Source organism: Heterodontus francisci, chromosome 3 (genome assembly GCF_036365525.1).
Source record: "Heterodontus francisci isolate sHetFra1 chromosome 3, sHetFra1.hap1, whole genome shotgun sequence".
Taxonomy (NCBI): Eukaryota; Metazoa; Chordata; class Chondrichthyes; order Heterodontiformes; family Heterodontidae; genus Heterodontus; species Heterodontus francisci.
Genome location: NC_090373.1, coordinates 151,433,149 through 151,455,604, shown reverse-complemented (window position 1 = coordinate 151,455,604; position 22,456 = coordinate 151,433,149). Strand labels below are relative to the sequence as shown.

The 22,456-nt window shown below is 43.4% G+C and overlaps 1 protein-coding gene across 2 annotated transcripts in view; it reads right to left on the bottom strand.

The window, feature by feature from the left end:
• Positions 1–22,456, bottom strand: part of LOC137353107 (glutamate receptor ionotropic, kainate 2) — a 575,020-nt gene that overhangs the window by 140,903 nt on the left and 411,661 nt on the right. For both annotated transcript variants that reach the window (XM_068019103.1, XM_068019112.1), the window contains exon 10: positions 15,582–15,785. In XM_068019103.1, coding sequence (XP_067875204.1) covers positions 15,582–15,785 — 204 coding nt within the window. The remainder of the gene's footprint in view (positions 1–15,581; positions 15,786–22,456) is intronic.

Below are 22,456 nucleotides of genomic sequence, written 5' to 3'. Positions count from 1 at the left end.
ACTCAGTTGTATAAAACCACTACGAAGCCTAAGTACAGGAATAAAACTGGACGGACCACCCGGCATCGACCTAGGCACTGGAAACAACAACAGCAAGCCAGCACTGTCGACCCTGCAAAGTCCTCCTTACTAACATCTGGGGACTTGTGCCAAAATTGGGAGAGCTGTCCCACAGACTAGTCAAGCAACAGCTTGACATAGTTGCACTTACGGAATCATAGTTTACAGACAATGTCCCAGACACTACCATGACCATCCCTGGGTATGCCCTGTCCCACCTGCAGGACAGACCCACCAGAAGTGGCAGCACAGTCGTATACAGTCGGGAGGGAATTGCCCTGGGAGTCCTCAATATTGACTCCGGACCCCATGAGGTCTTATGGCATCAGGTCAAACATGGGCTGAGGACACTACCCTGAGGAAGTCCCGCAGTGATGTCCTGGAGCTGAGATGACTGATCTCCAACAACCACAACCATCTTCCTTTGCACTAAGTACAACTCCAACGAGCAGAGCGTTTTCCCCCTGATTCCCGTTTTGCTCGGGCTCCTTGATGCCATACTCGGTCAAATGCTGGCTTGATGTCAAGGGCAGTCACTCTCACCTCACTTTTTTTTAATTCATTCATGGGATGTGGGCATCGCTGGCCAGGCCAGCATTTATTCCCCATCCCTAATTGCCCTTGAGAAGGTGGGGGTGAACTGCTGCAATCCATGTGGGGTATGTACACCCATTGTGCTAGCGGTTAGATACAACTGAGTGGTTTGCTAGGCGATTTCAGAGGGCATGTAAGAGTCAACCACATTGCTGTGGGTCTGGAGTCACATGTAGGCCAGACCAGGTAAGGACTAGGCCAGACCAGGTAAGGACAGCAGATTTCATTCCCTAAAAGACATTAATGATGGGTTTTTACAACAATCGACAATGGTTTCATGGCCATAATTAGACTAGCTTTTTAATTCCAGATTTATTAATTGAATACAAATTCCACCTTCTGCTGTGGTGGGATTTGAACCCATCTCCCCAGAGCAATACCATGGGTCTCTGAGTTACTAGTCCAGTGACAATACCACTATGCCACGCCTCCCCGCACTTCTTGAGTTCAGCTCTTTTGTCCATGTTTTAACCAAGGCTCCAATGAGGTCTGAAGCTGAGTGGCCCTGGCAGACCCCAAACTGAGCGCCAGTAAGCAGATTATTACTAAGCATGTGCCACTTGATAGCACTGTCGACGACACCTTCCATCACTTTCCTGATGATTGAGAGTAGACTGAGGGGGCGGTAATTGGCCTTGTTAGATTTGTCCTGCTTTTTGTGTACAGGACATACCTGGGCAATTTTCCACATTGCTGGTTAGATGCTAGTTTTGGTGCTGTACTGGAACAGCTTGGCAAGGGGCGCAGCAAATTGTGGAGCACAGGTCTTCAATACTATTGCTGGAATGCTGTCAGGGCCCATAGCCTTTTCAGTGTCCAATGCCTTCAGTCGTTTCTTGATATCATGCGGAGTGAATCAAATTGCCTGAAAACTGTCATCTGTGATGATGGGGATTTCAGGAGGAGGCCGAGATGGATCATCCACTCAGCATTTCTGGCTGAAAATTGTTCCAAATGCACTGATGCGCTGGGCTCCCCCATCGTTGAGGATGGGGATATTTGTGCAGCCTCTCCCTCCAGTTAGTTGTTTAATTGTCCACCACCATTCACAACGGGATGTGGCAGGACTGCAGAGCTTAGATCTGATCCGTTGGTATGGGATCGCTTAGCTCTATCTATGGCATACAGCTTATGTTGTTTGGCATGCAAGCAGTCCAGGGTTGAAGCTTCACCAGGCTGACACCTCATTTTGAGGTATGCCTGGTGCTGCTCCTGGCATGCCCTCCTGCACTCTTCATTGAACCTTCATTGGTCTCCTAGCTTGATGGTAATGGTAGAGTGGGGATATGCTGGGCCATGAGGTGACAGATTGTGGTTGAGTACAATTGTGCTGTTGCTGGCGGCTCACAGTGCCTCATGGAGGCTCAGCTTTGCATTGCTAGATCTGTTGGAAATCTATCCCATTTAGCATGGTGGTAGTGCTGCACAATATGCTGGAGGGTATCCTCAATGTGAAGACGGGACTTGGTCTCCACAAGGACTGTGCAGTGGTTACTCCTACCAATACTGTCAAGGACAGATGCATCTGCGGCAGGCAGATTTGTGAGGACAAGGTCAAGTATATTTTTCCCTCTTGTTGGTTCCCTCACCACCTGTTGCAGACCCAGTCTAGCAGCTATATTCTTTAGGAGACTCAGCCAGTAGTGGTGCTACCGAGCCACTCTTGGTGATGGACATTGAAGTCCCCCACCCAGAGTACATTCTGTGCCCTTGCCATCTTCCGTGCTTCCTCAAAGTGGTGTTGAACATGGAGGAGTACTGATTCATCAGATGAGGGAGGGCAGTCGGTGTCAATTTCCAGAAGGTTTCCTTGTCCATGTTTGACCTAATGCCATGCCACTTCATTGGGTCTGAAGTTGATGTTGAGGACTCCCAGGGCAACTCCCTCCTGACTATATACCACTGTGTCGCCGCCTCTGGTGGGTATGTTCTGCCGGTGGGACAGGACATACCCAGGGATGGTGATGGCAGTGTCTGGGACATTGTCTATAAAAGATGACTCGGTGAGTATGACTATGTCAGGCTGCTGCTTGAATAGTCTGTGGGACAGTTCTCCCAACTTTGGCACAAGCCCCCAGATGTTAGTAAGGAGGACTTTGCAGGGCCGACAGGGCTGGGTTTGCCTTTGCCGGTGCGAGTGGTCAGTCCGGTTTCATTCCTTATTGACTTTATAGCAGTTAGCTACAACTGAGTGGCTTGCTAGGCCATTTCAGATTCAACCACATTGCTGTGGATCTGGAGTCAAATGTAGGCCAGACCAAGACAGCAGTTTTCCGTTCCCTAAAGGACAGTAGTGAACCAGAGGGGTTTTTACCATGGCCATCATTAGACATGCTTTTTAATTCCAGATTTTTATTAATTGAATTCAAATTCCATCTTCTGCCATGGTGGGATTCAAACCCCTGTCCTCCAAGCAGTACCCTGGGTCTCTCGGGTTACTAATTCCGTGACACTATCACTACGTCACCACCTCCTCCTTTCACACTATTGCCAGGCAATGGCCATCTCAAAGAAGAGAATATCTAACCATCTCCCCTTGATGTTCAATGGCATTACCATCACTGAATCCCACACTATCAACATACTGGTGGTTACAATTGAACAGAAACTGAAGTAGACCAGTGACATAAATGCTGTGGCTACAAGAGCAGGTCAGAGGCTGGGAATTCTGCAATAGGTAACTCACCTCCTGTCTCCCTAATATCTGTCCTCCATCTGCAAGGCTCAAATCAGGAGTGTGATGGAATACTTTCCATTTGCCTGGATGGGTGCAGCTCCAACAACACTCAAGAAGCTCAACACTATTCAGGACAAAGCAACCCGCTTGATTGGCACCCCATCCACCACCTTCAACATTCACTCCCTTCACCACTGATGCACAGTGGCAGCAGTGTGTGCCATCTACAAGATGCATGGTAGCAATTCACCAAGGGTCCTTGGACTGCACCTTCCAAAGCCGCAACCTCTATCACCTAGAAGGGCAAGGGCAGCAGATGCATTGCAACACCACCACGTCCATTTCCCTCCAAGTGACACACCATCCTGACTTGGAAATGTATCGTCGCTCCTTCATTGTCACTGGGTCAAAATCCTGGAACACTTCCTAACAGCAGTGTTGGTATGCCTACACTCCAAGGACTGCAGCGGTTCAAGAAGCCAGCTCAAGGGCAATTAGGGATGGGCAATAAATGCTGGCCTTGTCAGCAATGTCCACATCCCAAGAACAAATAACAAAAATGTTGTCAATCACAGAAAACTCTGGCCAATCAAGGATGTTCTCTTTTCATAGAACGAGCGGTCAGTGACGCTACTCCTGATTTAAGGGCATGTCTTTTGATGTGTGACTCGCTGATCTCCAGACTTCTCCCTGCCAACACCACCCCCACCACACACACTAAATGAGAACGGAATAGCATGGCACTTTAAGCAACCAGATGTCACAGTGGTTCTGTTAGAACATGGAACCATCTTTAACAGTAGCACAAGATTATTGGAATTGGAACAACTGGTCCCTCAGGATAATTAGCTAATTAACACTTCAAATTGATACTGCATGAGATCCCAAAAAAAACTTGCATCATGAGATAAACTGACAAACTTAATGCCGTGGTTTTCTGTTCGTAGGAATACTGTGTGACCTTGGGAGTTAAAATCTTAGATATTATTCCAGCATTACAAGAATGATGGTTAAATACAACACAGGCAGAAATCCAATTCGGCACAGCAACACTCTCAGGATGTGTTCACTCTATAGAAGACTTTTATTATATATAGGTAGATAGATATATAAGGCTGGATTGCCTTATATCAAGCAGTTTAGTTACATTGTAAACCACAATTTTAATGCTTCAATGATTTATTAACATTTTTGAGTAATTTATCAATATCATCTGAAACTTAAAATTTATTACAGTTCTAAGTTGTATTATCCCAGGTCAGTGGAGATCTTTGGACACTTATATTTTCTCCCCTGGTGATGGGTGTTATCGTGCACAGCATATAGTGTCTCAAAGGTAAAGTAGTCACCCATACTTGAGTCCTGTGATTTGGCCCAAAGCCTTACTGTTTCAGATGATACAAGCTGTCCTAATGTGCTCCATGCCACGCTCTGTTGCGAAAGAATAGAAAATGGATACCTTGGAGTAACTTTGAGCTAGGCACCTGATCTCAGCGGATAGCTCTTATCCAAACAATCCTCATTCCTGAAGTTCATAGCATCATTAGAGCACACTGTACTTATTCGATCTTTTAGCCCCTCTTTTCGAAGGAGCAGAGACTGAACTCTAGAAACACTGCACTTTGCAGCCATAAATGTCAAGTTTTTTTTTCGCAAAACTATTACTGTGCTAATTATTTTCAGAGCAATTTTAAGTTGATACTTCCTATTGGAGTGCAAACAGTGCACTCATATCAGCACTGAGCAACACAACCACTGAACCAAAGCACACCTATTTGTTCCCAGATGGATGACTAAACTGACATTTTTAATATGTAGTGGAACTTCCTGTGAGTTTACTGCACCAGCAATTCAAGACCAAACTTTAGTAATATTATTCAGTGTGGCTAACCTGTGAACAGAACAATCTACCAACAAGTACGTGGAGAAGCTGCAATGAGAAGTATTTAACTATTTCTTAATTGTTTTTGCAATAAATAAGTGATCATAATCACGTAGCTAAATGAGGGCTTCAAATAAAATCACAAACCACAAGCATGAAGTTTTAACATTTTATCACTCGTTAAAACATCCAGTAAACCTGCTTTTTTTTTGTAATTGTGTGCTCATCAAGGTGATGGATGTTAGGGTTGACAATGGAATTGTCTGAGCCTTATACTGAACCCTCCATAAGTGTTTCCCTCCAGCTTTGCATTATGTCTACCCCAAGTTAAAACTGACGGCTGGAGTCAGCATCAGGCCCGATATAGCAATGGTTAAATGCTGAGCCACAATCCATGCACTCTTCCCCAACAATGCATCTCAGACTCAGGGCTGAATTTTAACTTGCAGGAGTATGTGGGTTTAGGTGCAGGTGGGGGGAATAAAAGTGAAGAAATTGATAGTGTGTCAGGAAGTCAACTCCAATCCACCGACTTCCACATTTAACTGCAGCGCTTTAAGCTGTGTACGAGCAACTCCCTTGGGAGAGGCAGGTTGTCAATTTCAAAATGTTAATCACTCGATTACAACGATATTTTAATATGGCTTTTGCAATTTAACTGTGGATCCACGAGGTCTGGAACTCGCCAGTGACAGCAAGTCAGGAACACAGGAACAGTTGAGAGGGCTGAAGACATGACAGCCATAAATGCCAGTAATGTAGTGTAGTGCTTATGTTAATGGACTAGTAATCCAGAACTGTGAACTAATGATCTGGAGACATGAATTCAAATCTTACCATGACAGCTGTTAATTAAATAAATCTGGAATTGAAAAAGCTAGTATTAGTAAATATGACCATGGAATTACTGGATTGTCAGAAAAACCCATTTGTGTCCCTAATCTGCTTTAGGGAAGGAAATCTACCACCCTTACCCGGTCTGGTTTATATGTGATTCTGGATCCATAACAATGTGGTTGACTCTTAACTGCCCTGTGAAATAGCCTAACATGCCACTCAGTTGTATTCAAGAAGATAGCTCACCACTCCCTTCTCAAGCGTCATTAGCAATCAGCAATAAATGCTGGCCTGGCCAATGATGCCACATTCCAAGAGTGAATTAAAAAAACTCACAGCTGCTGTCTTGACTGCTTGTGTGAAAAACTTTGTTCACAGCAGTTGTGCTAAAAGGTTACTTTCACAACTAAAGAGGTTAGTTTAACAATTTTGTAGGTTTGTTTGTCTGATCTCTGCGTTGGAGTTCTGATCTATCAAATCAACATGGGTAGGCTTATGCTATTTACTCAGATGATCAGCAGCATTGACAGGCTCAGCTGGAGCAGCAACAGCCCAGAGCTCTACAGGAAAAAGGGGATGAGCAGAGAGGTGCAGCTCATGGAAGCCATACCCAAGACATGAGGCGTACAGGCAGAAGATAAGCTTCCTCGACATGTCGGAAGACCAGTATCTCAGAAAGCTCAGGGCATCATGTCAGGTGATAGTAGATATTTGCAGCAACTGGACCTAGTGGAAACACTTTACCAGTGGTGTCAAAGTCGCCAGCGCCCTCAACTTTGCCTCTGGAACATTCCAGGGCACTGCCCGAGACATTTGCAAGTTCCCTCAATCGGCAACTCACAATTGCATAAGTCAGGTGACTGATGGTTTGTTTAACAGGGCAGGAAATTATGTCAACTTTTCCACCAATGATGCCAGGCCACTGACTCTCCCCCCATGTCCCATCTGCTGCTCCCAGCAAGTCAGGTACTTAAAATCCAGCACCCAATATCAGAAGACTATCTCTTACTGCACCAGCATGCCAGTGTTGCATTTTTCTAAATCCACATCAGCCATCTCATAGAATTATCTACAGCACAGAAGGAGGCCATTTGGCCCAACAAGAAGAGAGCCAGTCTAATCCCACTTTCCGGCTACGCTCTGTAGCCTTGTAGGTTATGTGACTTCAAGTGCATATCCAAGTACTTTTTAAATGTCATGAGGGTTTCTGCCTCTATCGCCCTTTCAGGCAGTGAGTTCTAGTTCCCCGCCACCTCTGGGTAAAAAGAAATTCCCCTCAAATCCCCACAAAAGCTCCTATCTCTTAATCTAAATCTATGCCCCAGGTTATGGACTCCTCAACCAAGGGGATTTGGGCCTTTCTATCCACTCTATCTAGACCCCCCCCCCCAATAATTTTATACACGCGAATTAGGTGACCTCTCAGCCTCCTCTGTTCCAAAGAAAACAACCCTAGCCTATCTAAACCTTCCTCATAACTAAAATTCTACAATTTGGGCAACGTTTTCATACATCTCCTCTGTACCTTCTCTACAGCAATCAATCTTTCCTATAATGCGGTGACCAGACTGCATGTATTACTCCAGCTGGAGCCTAACTAGTGTATTTATCTTCCTCTTCTTCTACTTCTTCTTCTTCTTCTTTTTCTCCTCCTCCTTTGGCCTCCTTGTCTCGTTTATACACTTCCAGCATAACCTCCAGCTCTTATATTCTATGCCTCGACTAATAAAGGCAAGTATCCCGTATGCCTTTTTGACCACCATACCTACCTGTCCAGCCACCTTCAGGGATCTGTAGATTCCTGCATTCCAAGATCCTTCTGTTCTTCTACACTTCTTAAAATCCTACCATTTATTCTGTATTGCCTTGCCTTGTTAGCCTTCCCCAAATGCATTGCAGTCTATAGCTTTCTTCTAGATTATCAACCACATGCCCAATTTTTATATCGTCTACAAACTTTCTAATCATACCCCCTACATTCAAGCCCAAATCGTTGATATACATCCACAAAAACAAAGGACCTAGTACTAAACCCTGCAGCGACATTAGCACTATGCCACTGCCGGCTCTTAATGTACTGATAAAACATATTTGGGTTTTCCTTGATTTCACTTGCCAATATTTTTTCATGTCCTCTCTTTGCTTTCCTAATTTCCATTTTTTACTTCACCCCTGCACTTTCTATCCTCCTCTATGCTTTTTAAAGTATTACGTTTTTTGTGACTGTCATAAGCTTTCTTTTTCTGCTTTATCTTACCTTGTATGCTTCTAGATAACCAGGGGCTCTAGATTTGGCAGTACCACCCTTTTTCTTTGTGGGCACATATCTACACAGTGCCCATAGGTTATCGCTTTTGAATGCATCCCACTGGTTTGCCACTGATTTTCCTTCAAGCAGCTGTAGTCCAATTTCGCCAGATCACCTCTCAGCTTTGTAAAATTTGCCTTCCCCTAATTTAGAACTTTTACTCCTGTTCTTTCTTTGTCCTTTTCCATAATAATTCTAAATCTAACTGTATTATGGTCACTATCTCCAAAATGATCACCCACTGCTACATTATCCACTTGCCCAGTTCCATTTCCTAAGATTAAATCTAGAATTGTGCCCCCTCCCATTGGGCTTTTACGTGCTGGCATAAAAGGTTCTCTTGAATGCAGTTCAAGAATTTTGTGCCCTCTGTGCCCTTCACAGTGTTTGTATCCCAGTTGATATTAGGGTAGTTGAAATCCCCAACTATTATTGCCCTATTGTTTTTGCACTCAGAAATTTGCTTACATATCTGTTCTTCTATGTCCCTCTCACTATTTGGGGGTCTATAGTACACTCCTAGTAGTGTGGCTGCCCCTTTTTTATTTCTGAGCTCAACCCATATGGCCTCATTTGATGATTCATTTAGCATATCATCTCTCCTCACAGCTGTTATTTATCCTGTCCCTCAGATTTTTTCCAAAAAATTTCCCACTGCTGAGATTAAGCTGACTGGCCTGTAATTACTTAGTCTATTCCTTTCTCCCTTTTAAAACAATGGTTCAACCTTAGCTGTCCTCCAGTCCTCTGGCATCACACTTGTAGTCAGAGAGGATTGGAAAATGATGGTCAGAACTTTCGTTATTTCTTCTTCCTTTCCTTAACAGCCAAGTAAACATTTCAGCCGGGCCTGGGGATTTATCCACTGTCCAAGATGTTCAACCCCTTAATACGTCCTCTCTCACTATGTTAATTTCAACTAATATTTCACAATCCTCCTCCCTGATTGCAATGTCTGTATCATCGCTTTCTTTTGTGAAAACAGATGGAAAGTATTCATTAAGAACCATACCCATAACTTCCACACAGGTTACCCTCAGAGTACTTAATGGGCCCTACTCTTTTTTTTAAGTTATCCTCTTGCTATTTATGTATTTATAAAAATGTTGGGGTTTCCCTTAATTTTACTTTATTTTTTACAATATTTTTCATGCCCTCCCTTTACATTCCTAATTTCCTTTTTAATTTCACCCCTACACTTTTTATGCTCATCTAGGCTTTTTGCACTACTGAGCCCTCAGTATTCTCTACCACAGAAAGCAGTTGAGGCCAGATCATTAAATATATTCAAGAAAGAGTTACATATAGTTCTTAGGGCTAAAAGGATCAAGGGATACAGGGAGAAAGCGGGAACAGGGTACTGAGATTTGATGATCAACCATGATAGTATTGAATAGCGGTGCAGGCTCGAAGGGCCAAATGGCCTACTCCTGCTCCTATTTTCTATGTTTCTATGTATCTGTCATATGCTTACCTTTTTTCTACGAACATACAAACATACAAATTAGGAGCTGGAGTAGGCCACTCGGCTCATTGAATCTGCTCCATCATTCAATAAGTTCGTGGCTGAACTGATTACTTCACATTTCCCCCTACTCCCAATAACATTCCACCCCCTTGCTTATCAAGAATCTATCTACCTCTGCCTTAAAAATATTCAAAGACTCTGCTTCCACCGCCTTTTGAGCTCTCAGCTCATCTGCCTTATTCCCTCGAATGTTTGCTTTGCAGTATATACCATTTAACACTGTCAAACTCCCTTGTTGTTTATTTCTAGTTTTTATTTCCTCTGCTTTACAAAATCGTTCACTAATTTTCTGTCTTCCATTTCCAACTTTTCTTTTCTCCCTTCTGAATCTGTTCTCCGGCACCCTTCCCCCAGCCAAGCTAGTTTAAACTCTCTCCAACAGTACGAGGATATTAGTCCCAGCCCACTTGAGGTGAAACCTGTCCGTTTTTTAAAGGTCTCACCTCCCCCAGAAGCAGTCCCAATGCCTGAAGAATCTAAAGCTCTCCCTCCTGCACCATCTCTCCAGCCACATACGCAAAACACAAAAGTGCCTGCCTGTTCCCCTCACTAGCAAATCCCGTACCACCATTTCTCCTTACAACCACCACCCCCCACCCCCCTGCCCCCCACACAGCTGAGCCACCCATGGTGCTCTGACCTTGGCTGTGCCTGCACTTTCCAGAGGAACCAGCACTCTCACCAGTATTCAGAACTGAATACTAGTTGGAGAGCGAGATGCACTCTGGGGAACCCTGCACTATCTACCTGGTCTTCCGCGACTGCCTGGTTGTCACCCAGTCCCTCTCTGCCTGCACTCTCTTAAGCTGCGGGGTGACCACATCCAGAGATGTGCTACCCATGAAACTCTCAACCTTGCGAATGCACCGTAGTGATTCCAGCCGCCGCTCAAGCTCCGATACCTGCAGCTCGAGCTGCTCTAGCTGGCGACGCTTCATGCACTTGCGGTTGTCCAAGCCATCTGGTGCCTTACTGTGTGCAAATCGCTAATTTAGTTCCCAAATTACAGGTAGTTTTGCTTTGTAGGTCCATGTTCACAAGAAAACTGGATTGAGACGCCCAAACACATGTCGAAGCTTTACAGAGACGTAGGGCAAATTCAAAACAAGGTCATAGAGGTAAGAGGCCAGTGTTTAGCCCCATCAACTAATTCTATTCAATAAAAGCAAAATACTGCAGATGCTGGAAATCTGAAATAAAAACAAGAAATGCTGGAAATACTCAGCAGGTCTGGCAGCATCTGTGGAGAGAGAAGCAGAGTTAACGTTTCGGGTCAGTGACCCTTCTTCGGAACTGGCAAATATTAGAAATATCAAAGGTTATAAGCAAGTAAAGCAGGGATGGGGCAAGAGATAACAAAGGAGAAGGTGTAGATTGGACAAGGCCACAGAATAGCTGACCAGAAGGTCATGGAGCAAAGGCAAACAATATGTTAATGGTGTGTTGAAAGGCAAAGCATTAGTACAGATAGGGTGTTAACGGACTGAATATTGAGCAGCAGCAAGTACAAACATGAAAAAAAACAGTGGGTAAGCAAACTGAACAAACTAAGATGTAATAAAATAAACATACAAAAAAAATGTAAAAAGTGTAAAACAGAAAAAATAACTAAAAATGAAAGTAAAATGGGGGGCCTGTCATGCTCTGAAATGATTGAACTCAATGTTCAGTCCGGCAAGCTGTAGTGTGCCTAATTGGTAGATGAGATGCTGTTCCTCCAGCTTGCGTTGATGTTCACTGGAACACTGCAGCAATCCCAGGATAGAGATGTGAGCATGAGAGCAGTGGGGAGTGTTGAAATGGCAAGCAACCGGAAGGTCAGGGTCCTGCTTGCGGACTGAGCGGAGGTGTTCCGCAAAATTCTATTCAATGTTTGGTTTGTTTATGTGCTTTATCAGCAGCGACGCACTGTGAAGTCGGCAGCCTTCCGACACAGGAGTGCCGCCGCTGAGCCACCGCGATATTACGCGTGGAGGCTCATTTAAATGGAGGGTGTGGAGCGGCCGCCCCCGATGACGTAAAGAGGGCGGCCGCCACGTCCCCGGCAACGGTGTCTGGCGCCGCCACGCAGGCACCGGCACCATAAGGGCTTTAAGCCCTTAGAAGTAAAGGTAATTTGTAAAGTGATATTGTGGTGCACTATGTTTAAAAACTGAAATAAATGCTGGAGGTCCTTTCCCACCCGCCCCCCAATGTTTGTTTTCCGGGCAATATGAACAAAATGAACTTTATTCCCAACCCCAATTTTCCCCCCAACCTCTTCACTTTTGCCCTTTAACCCCTTCCCACCATCCCCACAATCAATAGGAATAGTTTTCCCAGCTCCCCCTACCCCACCCGCTCTAATAATTTTATTCCTCCCCCTCCCCAACAGTGTCTTGTCTCAGAACCCCAACAGAGTCCTGAAGGCGTGCAAGTTACAGCCGGTTGGCCATAAAATCAGTGTGGGACAGCGGGTGGTGGCAGGCAGGTTAATTTGCATTGTAATTTATCTAATTTCAATATGTTAATGAAGGTCCTGGGGCCACACCGAGGCCCTGCCACCGCCGCTAATATCCAGCAGGGTCTTCTCGGCATTGTGGGTCAAGGCCAGCCACTCCCGCAAGCATTTTACAGACCTCCCCACCACGACCCATAGCGTCGAGAGACTGATAAACTTCAGCCCATATATGAGTCAGTAACAGAACCAACACTGTGCTGTTGATGCCTAATCATATTCATAGCCAAGTATTTACATTTATTATTATTATACAATTATTATTGCAACTTTACTGAGGAATAATTTGGAGCGGGTAGAGTTTCCACTTTGGGTGCAATCGGGAAATTGAATGCACTTGAGATTGTGCTGATCAGGCTACGGTTCAAGTTGTCACTAAAATTTATTTGCACAATCATAAATGTGACATCTTCTATGAACCAGCACAACTGGGCTGCGTAATAGAACGTAATTCTTTCTTTATCGTCCAGTTAAAAAAATATTCTTTGAGGTATTTAACAGTGGTAACATAGTGCAGTTTTATTAATTCAGCAAAAATAAGCATTTTTAATAAGTACATCCAGTCCTGTGAGTAATCTGATTTAAAATCATTGAAAATGACTTTAAAAAAAGACTGAACCATTTAATAGTTTCATTGATGCACTCGTTGGTTTCTTTGTAAATTAGATTTTTTTGATATGAAAAGCCTTTAAAACATGCCTACTAGCGCTTGTGCCCCTAAGAAAATGAGCATAATTTGAAGTGCCTCTGGTAAAGATAATGCTAATGGTAATTATAGTATGTTGTTTCTTATCTTCTTAAGCAGCTGTCTTTATGACCATGGCATTTCACAAGCCAGAATGGCAATTCTCAATATAATTCAACATTGAATTCAAAAAATAGCAGTGATTGCACTGCACTCCTCAATTTGCTACAAGTGGAATAGGAGCCAGCAAGAAACATTAAAACCAATCCACAAGTAAACAGGGACTTGAAATCCTTTCAAATTGTGCCAGATGAACAGTGAGCAGGAACATCTAACATCTGAACAATGTTACATCATTCAAACAGAGAAAATAAATCATTTTAATGAATGCTGTAATGAGCACAGCATCCGTTTTAAGACCAGATAAATATCGAGCAGATTGCTGTTTTGATGTCTGTGTGATCAAGTGTTGAAATCGGTTTGAGAATCAGGAAATATGAATCCTTCTCCACATGAAATCAGTGTCTTACTGAAAATCCTATTTCAGAGATTAACCAAAAAGTAAGTCTGCTGAAGGTAAATGTTCTGCACTGGCAAGACAGCCAGCTACATAGCAATCTCATATGAAGGCAGTTAAGGTACTTCTACTTGGTGTGCATCTTAGTATTCCACTCTGAAAACTGTTCTGAGACATCTTTCTACGTATGAGAATACTGTACAATGTACGCTTCTGCTGTTTTTTTATTCATTTATGGGATGTGGGCATCACCGGCAAGGCCAGCAGTTATAGCCCATCCCTAATTGTCTTAATATAACAGAGAGTCCTGCTTGGTCATTTCAGAGGTCAGTTAAGAGTCAGTCAACCATCCATACTGCTATGGGTTTGAAATCACATTTAGGCTAGATTGGGTAAGGATGGCTGATTTCCTTCCCTAAACCTGATGGGTACTTACAATACTCTTGTAGTTTCATGGTCACCATAACTGATACTAGCTTTTTATTCCATATTTATTTAATTGCTTGAATTTAAATTCTGAAGTGCCATGGTGGGATTTGAACTCATGGCCGGAATTTTATGTTGGGCGGGAGGCCCTTCCTACTGGCCGAAAAGTCGGTGGCGTGCCCGCCTCCACCGGGCCTGGGGAGCTACACTGGGATTTTTCACTCCCCAAGCCCTTAATTGGCCTTGGACGAGGCTTCCACCTCCTTCAGGCAGGAAGTCCCACCCAATGGAGCTGACGGCCAATCAGCAAGCCAGCAGCTCTTAGTGCCAGCAGTGCCATCAAAAGGAAGAGGAAGGACAACCCCAGAACAATGGTAAGTTTTTTGGGGCCTCGCCACGGACAACCAGCCGAGCCCTGGCGAGGCAAGGGGGGTCGTTTGGGGCCGGGTGGGTGTGGTGCAGTGCTGTGCGGTGGGGTCAGTTGGATCTTTGGAAGCAGCCCCCCATGGGGCACAGGCTCACAGGCTGCCCGCCCAGGAGTGCCCCCGCCCAGCCTGCAAGAAGACCGCCAGGTTTTACCCATGGGTAAAATACCAGCGGCGGCTGGAGGAGACCCTTAAGTGGCAGTTAATTGGTCACTTAAGAACCTTGACGGGATGGGTGGGCTGTTTCTCGCTCCCACCATCGCCCCATGTAAAATTGCAGCGGGGGTGAGAAGGCGTCAGGAATGGCCACCCCCGCTTCCCACTCAATTTTATGCCCCTCCCCCACCAACCACCAACCCACTCATTGGGGGGCTGTAAAATTCTGGCCCATGTCTTTGGATCATTTGTCCAGGCCTCTGAACTACTAGTCTAGTAACATAACCACCATTCTACCGTACCCACTACTATATCAGGCTTGACAGGCTAGCTGGCTGTCCAGTGGGAGACATGTTGAAAAAATTTAAAAGACGTCCTGTCAAACCCATACTTCGATACATCATCCCCTCCCCCACCACTCTCTTTGTGACTCCAAGTAAATATCAGGGGCTAGGAATAGCACAATAGAAGTGGTAGTTTCAATAGACAGTGTAATGACATTACAGCATCCTCCCCAACTTGAAAACATGGTAAAGCATCTTGCAAGTCAGCTCCCATGTCAACACCGTCTCTTTAGATTACACTAAAAAAATCAATTATTTCAAGCATGAAATTAGAAGTATGTAAAATGAAAATAACTCACGTGGCCTCTACAGTCAAGTAATTCTTCTTTACATTTTCCCTGCATCTCATTATAGCACCAAGATACAAACAATACTGATATAATGTGTACTGTCCCATAGAAATTATATAAGAAATATTCTTTTAATAGCATATCCCTTGTGACACCTACCTTAAACATATCCTCCCCTGAACCAGCATTATGAAGACCACCTATGGTACTAGTCCTACAGTGACTACATTTCAAAAGTTCTTAAAATGGCTGAAAAGTGCTTTGGGACATCCTAAGGTTGTGAAAGGCATGATAGAAATGCAAGTCTTTCTTCTTTTTACTGTATTTATAATAATTCCAAGCATGAACTACTTACATGATCCATCAGTTCCCTGACCATTCCATTCCACTGCCCTTTTTCATCCTGAACTCCATATCTCCCATCATCCACCAGTCTGATCTCATAGGTAAACCCGAGGATATTGGACAACTCTTTCAGTAGGTCAATGCAGAATCCCTCAAATCGACGATTTCCATAAAGAGGTTTATCAGACTTTTTAAACATCACATAAGGCTCTTCCTGTGAAAGTTGATAACAGCAAGAAATCAATGTGAGGACTTTACATGTCCCAGGTGACAAATACATCTCAGAGATAACGTCTATCAAAACTGTCCTCATTTAATCAGGTACAGACCTAAGTCAGAGCAGATAAATTTGAAAGGCTTCTGCAGGTAATCCCTGAAGTCGAGCGTTCCCTGCAGTGGGAGCTGTTGGAATTAAACTATTAGCTGTAGAAAACACTGTAATTTGAGATCAGAGTCATTGAAATAACACATTTAGATTTTGTTTTCATAAATCCTAGCAGTTAATATTAGTAAGCTACAAAAATTACAAAAAAACAGGTGTTTCATGCGTAGAAATTACAAATAAAAATCATTGTAAGTTACCTCCTGGGTGTGATTAACAACTGACAGCTTATTTATCTCAGCACTGAAAGGGAACACATTATTTCTGTGCCTCATATGCCAAGCTAAATAGAAAATCAACATAAAAAATCAATGGATTAAATATGAAGACAATCAGGAACATAATGGCTCAGTTGTTTCCTTCCTTGTAGAAAGCATTCATTTTAATGTAAACTTAGTACAAACTGCTCTGCATTTGGGTTCTTGCACACTGTTCCATTTAAAAAAATGTTTAAAAATATTTTCAATAACGATAAAAAAGAAATTTTCTCCTTCTTTCAGTTGCCCATGAGCTCTACACGAAAGCAGATAAGTAGACAGTCTGATTTCAGGCATCTTGCTCATTAAACCAAGAGATTAGAGGTGGACAAAAGAGATTCAGGTCATCATCATCTTATTTTAACTCATTCCCCATGAGAGAATGCATGGCCTTTCAATTGGTGACCTGTGCATGAAAGATCAGAATGGAAGCATGCAGAAAAGTGCAAGGACAAACCTTTATTCTACCATGGTATCCAAATAAACTATTGTTTTTTGTATTCATTACTGGCAAATGAAGATGGATCTAGTTTGACCCGAGTCTTATATTAAGCTCCCGTTTTATTTAAGCTGAGGTTATCAACCTATTTTATGTAATCGTTCTGTTTTACTTTGAAGTCTACGTGAAGTAGCTGGACTTCCTATTCTTTTTTTAAAAAGACACAATTCCCGGAATTAACTCTTCCTATTTCACTCAAACAGTAGCAGCATCAAGCATTCTCAGATCTGATAAAGCAGTGCCAGATGGAGAAGAAACTCCCCTTTGCTTTGCTCCAACAACAAATATGGCCTACTTCTGATCCTGTTTCTTATATTCTTATGTTCTGATGAGTCCCAACCTCAGAAAAGTGCCCTCTATAGTGTCACTGATGATGTGGAATTTGTATGGGTAGAGCTGAGAAACATTAAGTGGCAAAAAACATTAGTGGGGTTTATATATAGACCCCCAAACTGTAGTGGTGATGTTGGGAATGGCATTAAACATGAAATTAGAGATGCATGTGATAAAGGAACATCTGTAATTATGGGTAAATTTAATCTGCATATAGATTGCACAAATCAAATTAGTCACAATACCATAGAGTAGGAAATCTTGGAGTGTATATGGGATGGTTTTCTGGACCAAGACATTGAGGAACCACCTAGAGAACAGGCCATCCTAGACTGGGTATTGTGTAATGAGAGAGGAATAATTGACAATCTAGTTGTGTGAGACCCCTTGGAGATGAGCAACCATAATATGATAGAATTCTTCATCAAGATGGAGAGTGACATAGTTGATTCTGAGACTAGGGTCCTGAATCTTAGTAAAGGAGACTACGAAGGTTATGAGGCGCGAGTTGGCGATGACGGATTGGGAAACGTTACTTAAAGGGATGATGGTGGCTAGGCAATGGCAAACATTTAAAGAGCGCATGGATGAATTGCAACAATTGTTTATCCCTGTCTGGTGCAAAAGTAAAACGGGAAAGGTAACCAAACCATAGCTTACAAGGGAAATTAGAGATAGCATTTGATCCAAGGAAGAGGCATATAAATCTGCCAGAAAAAACAATGGACCTGAGGATTGGGAGCAGTTTAGAATTCAGCAAAGGAGGACCAAGGGATTGAATAAGAAGGGGAAAATAGAGTACGAGAGCAAGCTTGCGGGGAACATAAAAACTGACTGTAAATGTTTCTATAGGTATGTGAAGAGAAAAAGATTGGTGAAGGCAAATGTAGGTCCCTTACAGTCAGAAACAGGGGAATTTATTATGGGGAATAAAGAAATGGCTGACCAACTAAATGCATACTTTGGTTCTGTCATCACAAAGGAGGACACAAATAACATACCAGAAATGTTGGGGAACACAGGGCTTAGTGAGAGAGTGGAACTGAAGGAAATTAGTATTAGTAGAGAAATGATGTTAGGGAAATTGATGGGATTGAAGGCTGATAAATCCCCAGGGCCTGATGGTCTGCATCCCAGAGTACTTAAGGAAGTGGCCCTAGAAATAGTGGATGCATTGGTGGTCATCTTCCCAGATTCTATAGACTCTGGAACAATTCCTACAGATTGGAGGGTAGCTAATGTAACCTCACTATTTAAAAAGGGAGGTAGAGAGAAAGCAGGGAATTATAGACCAATCAGCTTGATGTCGGTAGTGGGGAAAATTCTAGAGTCCATTATCAAAGATTTTATAGCAGAGCACTTAGGGAACAGTGGTAGAATTGGGCAGAGTCAGCATGGATTTACGAAAGGGAAATCATGCTTGACAAATCTACTAGAATTCTTCGAGGATGTAACTAGTAGAGTTGATGAGGGACAGCCAGTGAATGTGGTTTATTTGGACTTCCAGAAGGCTTTCTACGAAGTCCCACATAAGAGGTTAGCGTGTAAAATTAAAGCGCATGGGATTGGGGTAGTGTATTGCGATGGATAGAAAATTGGTTGGCAGACAGGTAGCAAAGAGTAGGAATCAACAGGTCTTTTTCTGAATGGCAGGCAGTGACTAGTGGGGTACAGCAGGGATCGGTGCTAGGACCCTAGCTATTCACAATATATATTACTGATTTAGATGAGGGAACTAAATGTAATATCTCCAAATCTGCAGATGACTCAAAACTGGGTGGGAGGGTGAGTTGTGAGGAGGATGCAGAGGCGCTTCAGGGTGATTTGGACAAGTTGAGTGAGTGGGCTAATGCATGGCAGATGCAGTATAACGTGGTAGCAAAAACAGGAAGGCAGATTATTATCTGAACGGCTATAAACTGAGAGGGGAATATGCAGCGAGATCTGGTTGTTCTCGTACACCAGTCGCTGAAGGTAAGCATGCAGGTCCAACAGGCAGTAAAAAAGGCAAATGGTATGTTGGCCTTCATAGCGAGAGGATTCAAGTACAGGAGCAGGGATGTCTTGCTGCAATTATACAGGGCCTTGGTAAGGCCACACCTGGGATATTGTGTGCAGTTTTGGTCTCCTTTTCTGAGGAAGGATGGTCTTGCTATCGAGGGAGTGCAATGAAGGTTTACCAGACTGATTCCTGGGATAGCGGGACTGACGTATGAGGAGAGATTGAGTCAGTTAGGATTATATTCGCTCGAGTTCAGAAGAGTGAGGGGGGGCTCTCATAGAAACCTATAAAACTTGACAGGGTAGATGCAGGAAGGATGTTCCCGATGGTGGGGGAGTTCAGAACCAAGGGTCATAATCTAAGGATACGGGGTAAACCTTTCAGGAATGAGATGAGGAGAAATTTCTTCACCCAGAGAGTGGTGAGCCTGTGGAATTCGCTACCACAGAAAACAGTTGAGGCCAAAACATTGTATGTTTTCAAGAAGGAGTTAGATATAGCTCTTGGGTCTAAAGGGATCAAAGGGTATGGGGAGAAAGCGGGAACTGGTTACTGAGTTGGATGATCAGCCATGATCATAATGAATGGCAGAGCAGGCTCAAAGGGCCGAATGGCCTACTCCTGCTCCTATTTTCTATGTTTCTGTGTTTCCATATGTCACTTTTTCACCTTTTCCTACATCAAACTTCATGTGATCGCTCCAAGTGAGGTTTCCATTAATGTCAAATAATAAGTTGGAAACCAAATTGAGACTGACCAAATTCATGTCACATAACCACTTTTCCAGCCAGCAGACAGCAGAGACTTTCAACCTAGCAGTCTGGGTTGGTTTTGGATCCAATTTCTAAGCCACTGCACCACTCTATTGTGTCATATATTTGGCTTCATACAGCCACAACAGAGCGGGGAGAAACACAAGTGTCAATCGTCCTGAAATTTCGAAGATTATTATGATAGTTTGCTAGTTGTCTATATCCCAGGCCAATTTAGTTTAATTTTGGATTGACACAAACTGTCTTAAAAAAACAGTATCACAAATGCACAATATCAAAATGTTTTCTTGCCCTTTGTGGAAAATACCCCATGCAAAAACATAAACATACTTTCACTGTGGCCTTGAGTGGAATCATATCGGATGGTGGAAATTAATGGAAAAACAGCTCTGGCATTAGCAGTATGTCCTGCTAATGACGTTTTCTAACTTAGAATGCTAAGGGCAACCCCAAAAAGCCAAGGCTAATCAAGAAATGCCATACAACAAAGCCAGCCATCATCTTCACACCTCTCCCGAGTAGCTGTTCTCGCAATCACTCTCACTAGAAAATTCCTCAGATGTTGCCAGAACATCAGGGAAACCAGCATTAGGACAAAAAGTAGTAGGAACAGTCAGGAAAATCAAGTTTAATAAGTGCCACAGCAAGCAAACATTAAGCCTCTTGAATAAAAATATATGGAAAAATTTATTCTTCTGATTTGTCTCCATACTAAAGTAGTATTTTCAACAGCAATTTAAAGTTATTGCAAAGCAATTGGAGTATAAGAGTAAGGAAGTCTTGCTGCAATTATATTGCGTTTTGGTGAAACCACACCTGGGGCACTGGCCGGAATTTTACGTTGGGTGAGAGGCCATGCCTACCAGCTGAAAAGTCAATGGTGAGCCAGCCTCCGCCGGCCTGGGAGCCAGGCTGGAATTTTTCGCTCCCCAGGCACTTAATTGGTCTTGGGTATGACTTCCACTTCCTTGAGGCAGGAACTCCCGCCTAATGGAGCTGCCAGCCAATCAGAGGGCTGGCAGCTCAGCGCCACTGGGAGCAGTGGCAACTGCTCGGACTACACCCAGCCATTGGAGGAAACAGGAAGGACAGCCCCAAAACTCAGGTAAGTTTTTAGGGCCTCACCGGGGACAATCGGCTGAGGCCTGACAAGGCAAGGGGAGGTCGGTTAGGGGTGGGGGTGAGTATTGTGCGTTGGGGACAGTTGGAGCTTCGGGGGCGGCCCTCCATGGGGCACAGGGTGCCCGATCAGGAGGGGCCCCCCAAGCCCGCAAGAAGGCCGCCTGGTTCTACCAGACAGGGTTCTTGGGGCCTTTGCGCCCGGCCGCAGAGGGTAAAATACCAGTGGCAGTAGGAGGAGGCCCTTAAGTGGCAGTTAATTGGCCACTTAACGGCCTTGATTGGCCTGGGGCGGGCGGGCTATTTCTCGACGCTGCATTAAATTGCAGCGGGGGCAGGAGGAAGTCAGGAACGGCCCTCTCTGCCTCCCACTCAGATTTAGGCCCCCACCCCCACCCGCCCACTGATTGGGGGACTGAAAAATCCAGCCAAAGTATACAGTTTTGGACTCCATACCTAAGGAAGGAAATACTTGCCTTAGAGGTGGTGCAACAAAGGTTCACTAGATTCATTCCTATGATACATGGTTGTCCTATGAGCAGAGATTGAGGAGAAAATGGGCCTATACTCCCTGGAGTTTAAAAAATTGATAGGTGATCTTATGGAAACATATAGAATGTTTAGTGGGCTTGATATGGTAGATGCTGTGAGGCTGCTTCACCTGGCTAGTCAGGTTAAGGGGTCAGCCATTTAGGACTGAGATAAAGAGAAATTTCTTCACTCAGAGGGTTGTAAATCGACCCTAGAGGGCTATCAATGCTCACTCAATGAGTGTATTCAAGACTGAGATTGATTGATTTTTGGGCATGAAAGGAGTCAAGCAATATGGAAATTTTTTTTAAATGACTAAAAACAAAAACACTTTACCAAACCATTGGGCTTTAGTTTAAGTGGGACATGAGACACAGGTATAGTCTCAAACTTGCTGTCTATACAAGAACAACTAAGCTTGATAGTAGAATTGATGTCAAAGTGCAGCTATGATTTTATTGAAAGGCGGAGTAGGCTTGAAAGCCTGAATTGGCTACTGCTAATCTTATTTCTTATGTTTGTATGTTTCTTATGCTCTTTAACACCACTTTGTGGATTCACTTTGGAAGAGCATTCAGACAGTGTCAATATATTTTTGTGCTGAATTAATTGCAATTAGAAATATATGGATCCCTTTTAGTCATAAACAGATAAGAATATTCAAACACAGAAAACAGTCAAACAAAACTGTAACTTGAATGTAAAATTCCATGTTATGTTTTGATGATTTCTTCTTTCACTAATATAAAATATATTGCTACTATTCTATTTTATTCCAAACCAAGAAAATTTACATTTTAATTCTGTCTCTGATTTCTGGTCTGGTATTGTCCAAAACAAAACATTTATTAATATGGAAATGAATTCCATTTCACAAAGAATATGCTGATTACGTAAGAGAAAATGTCAGAGTGACAAAGATAGCTTAATTCCGACCTAACCTAATCATAATTTTGTTAAATATTACTACTTTTAATTCCCTTAGCATA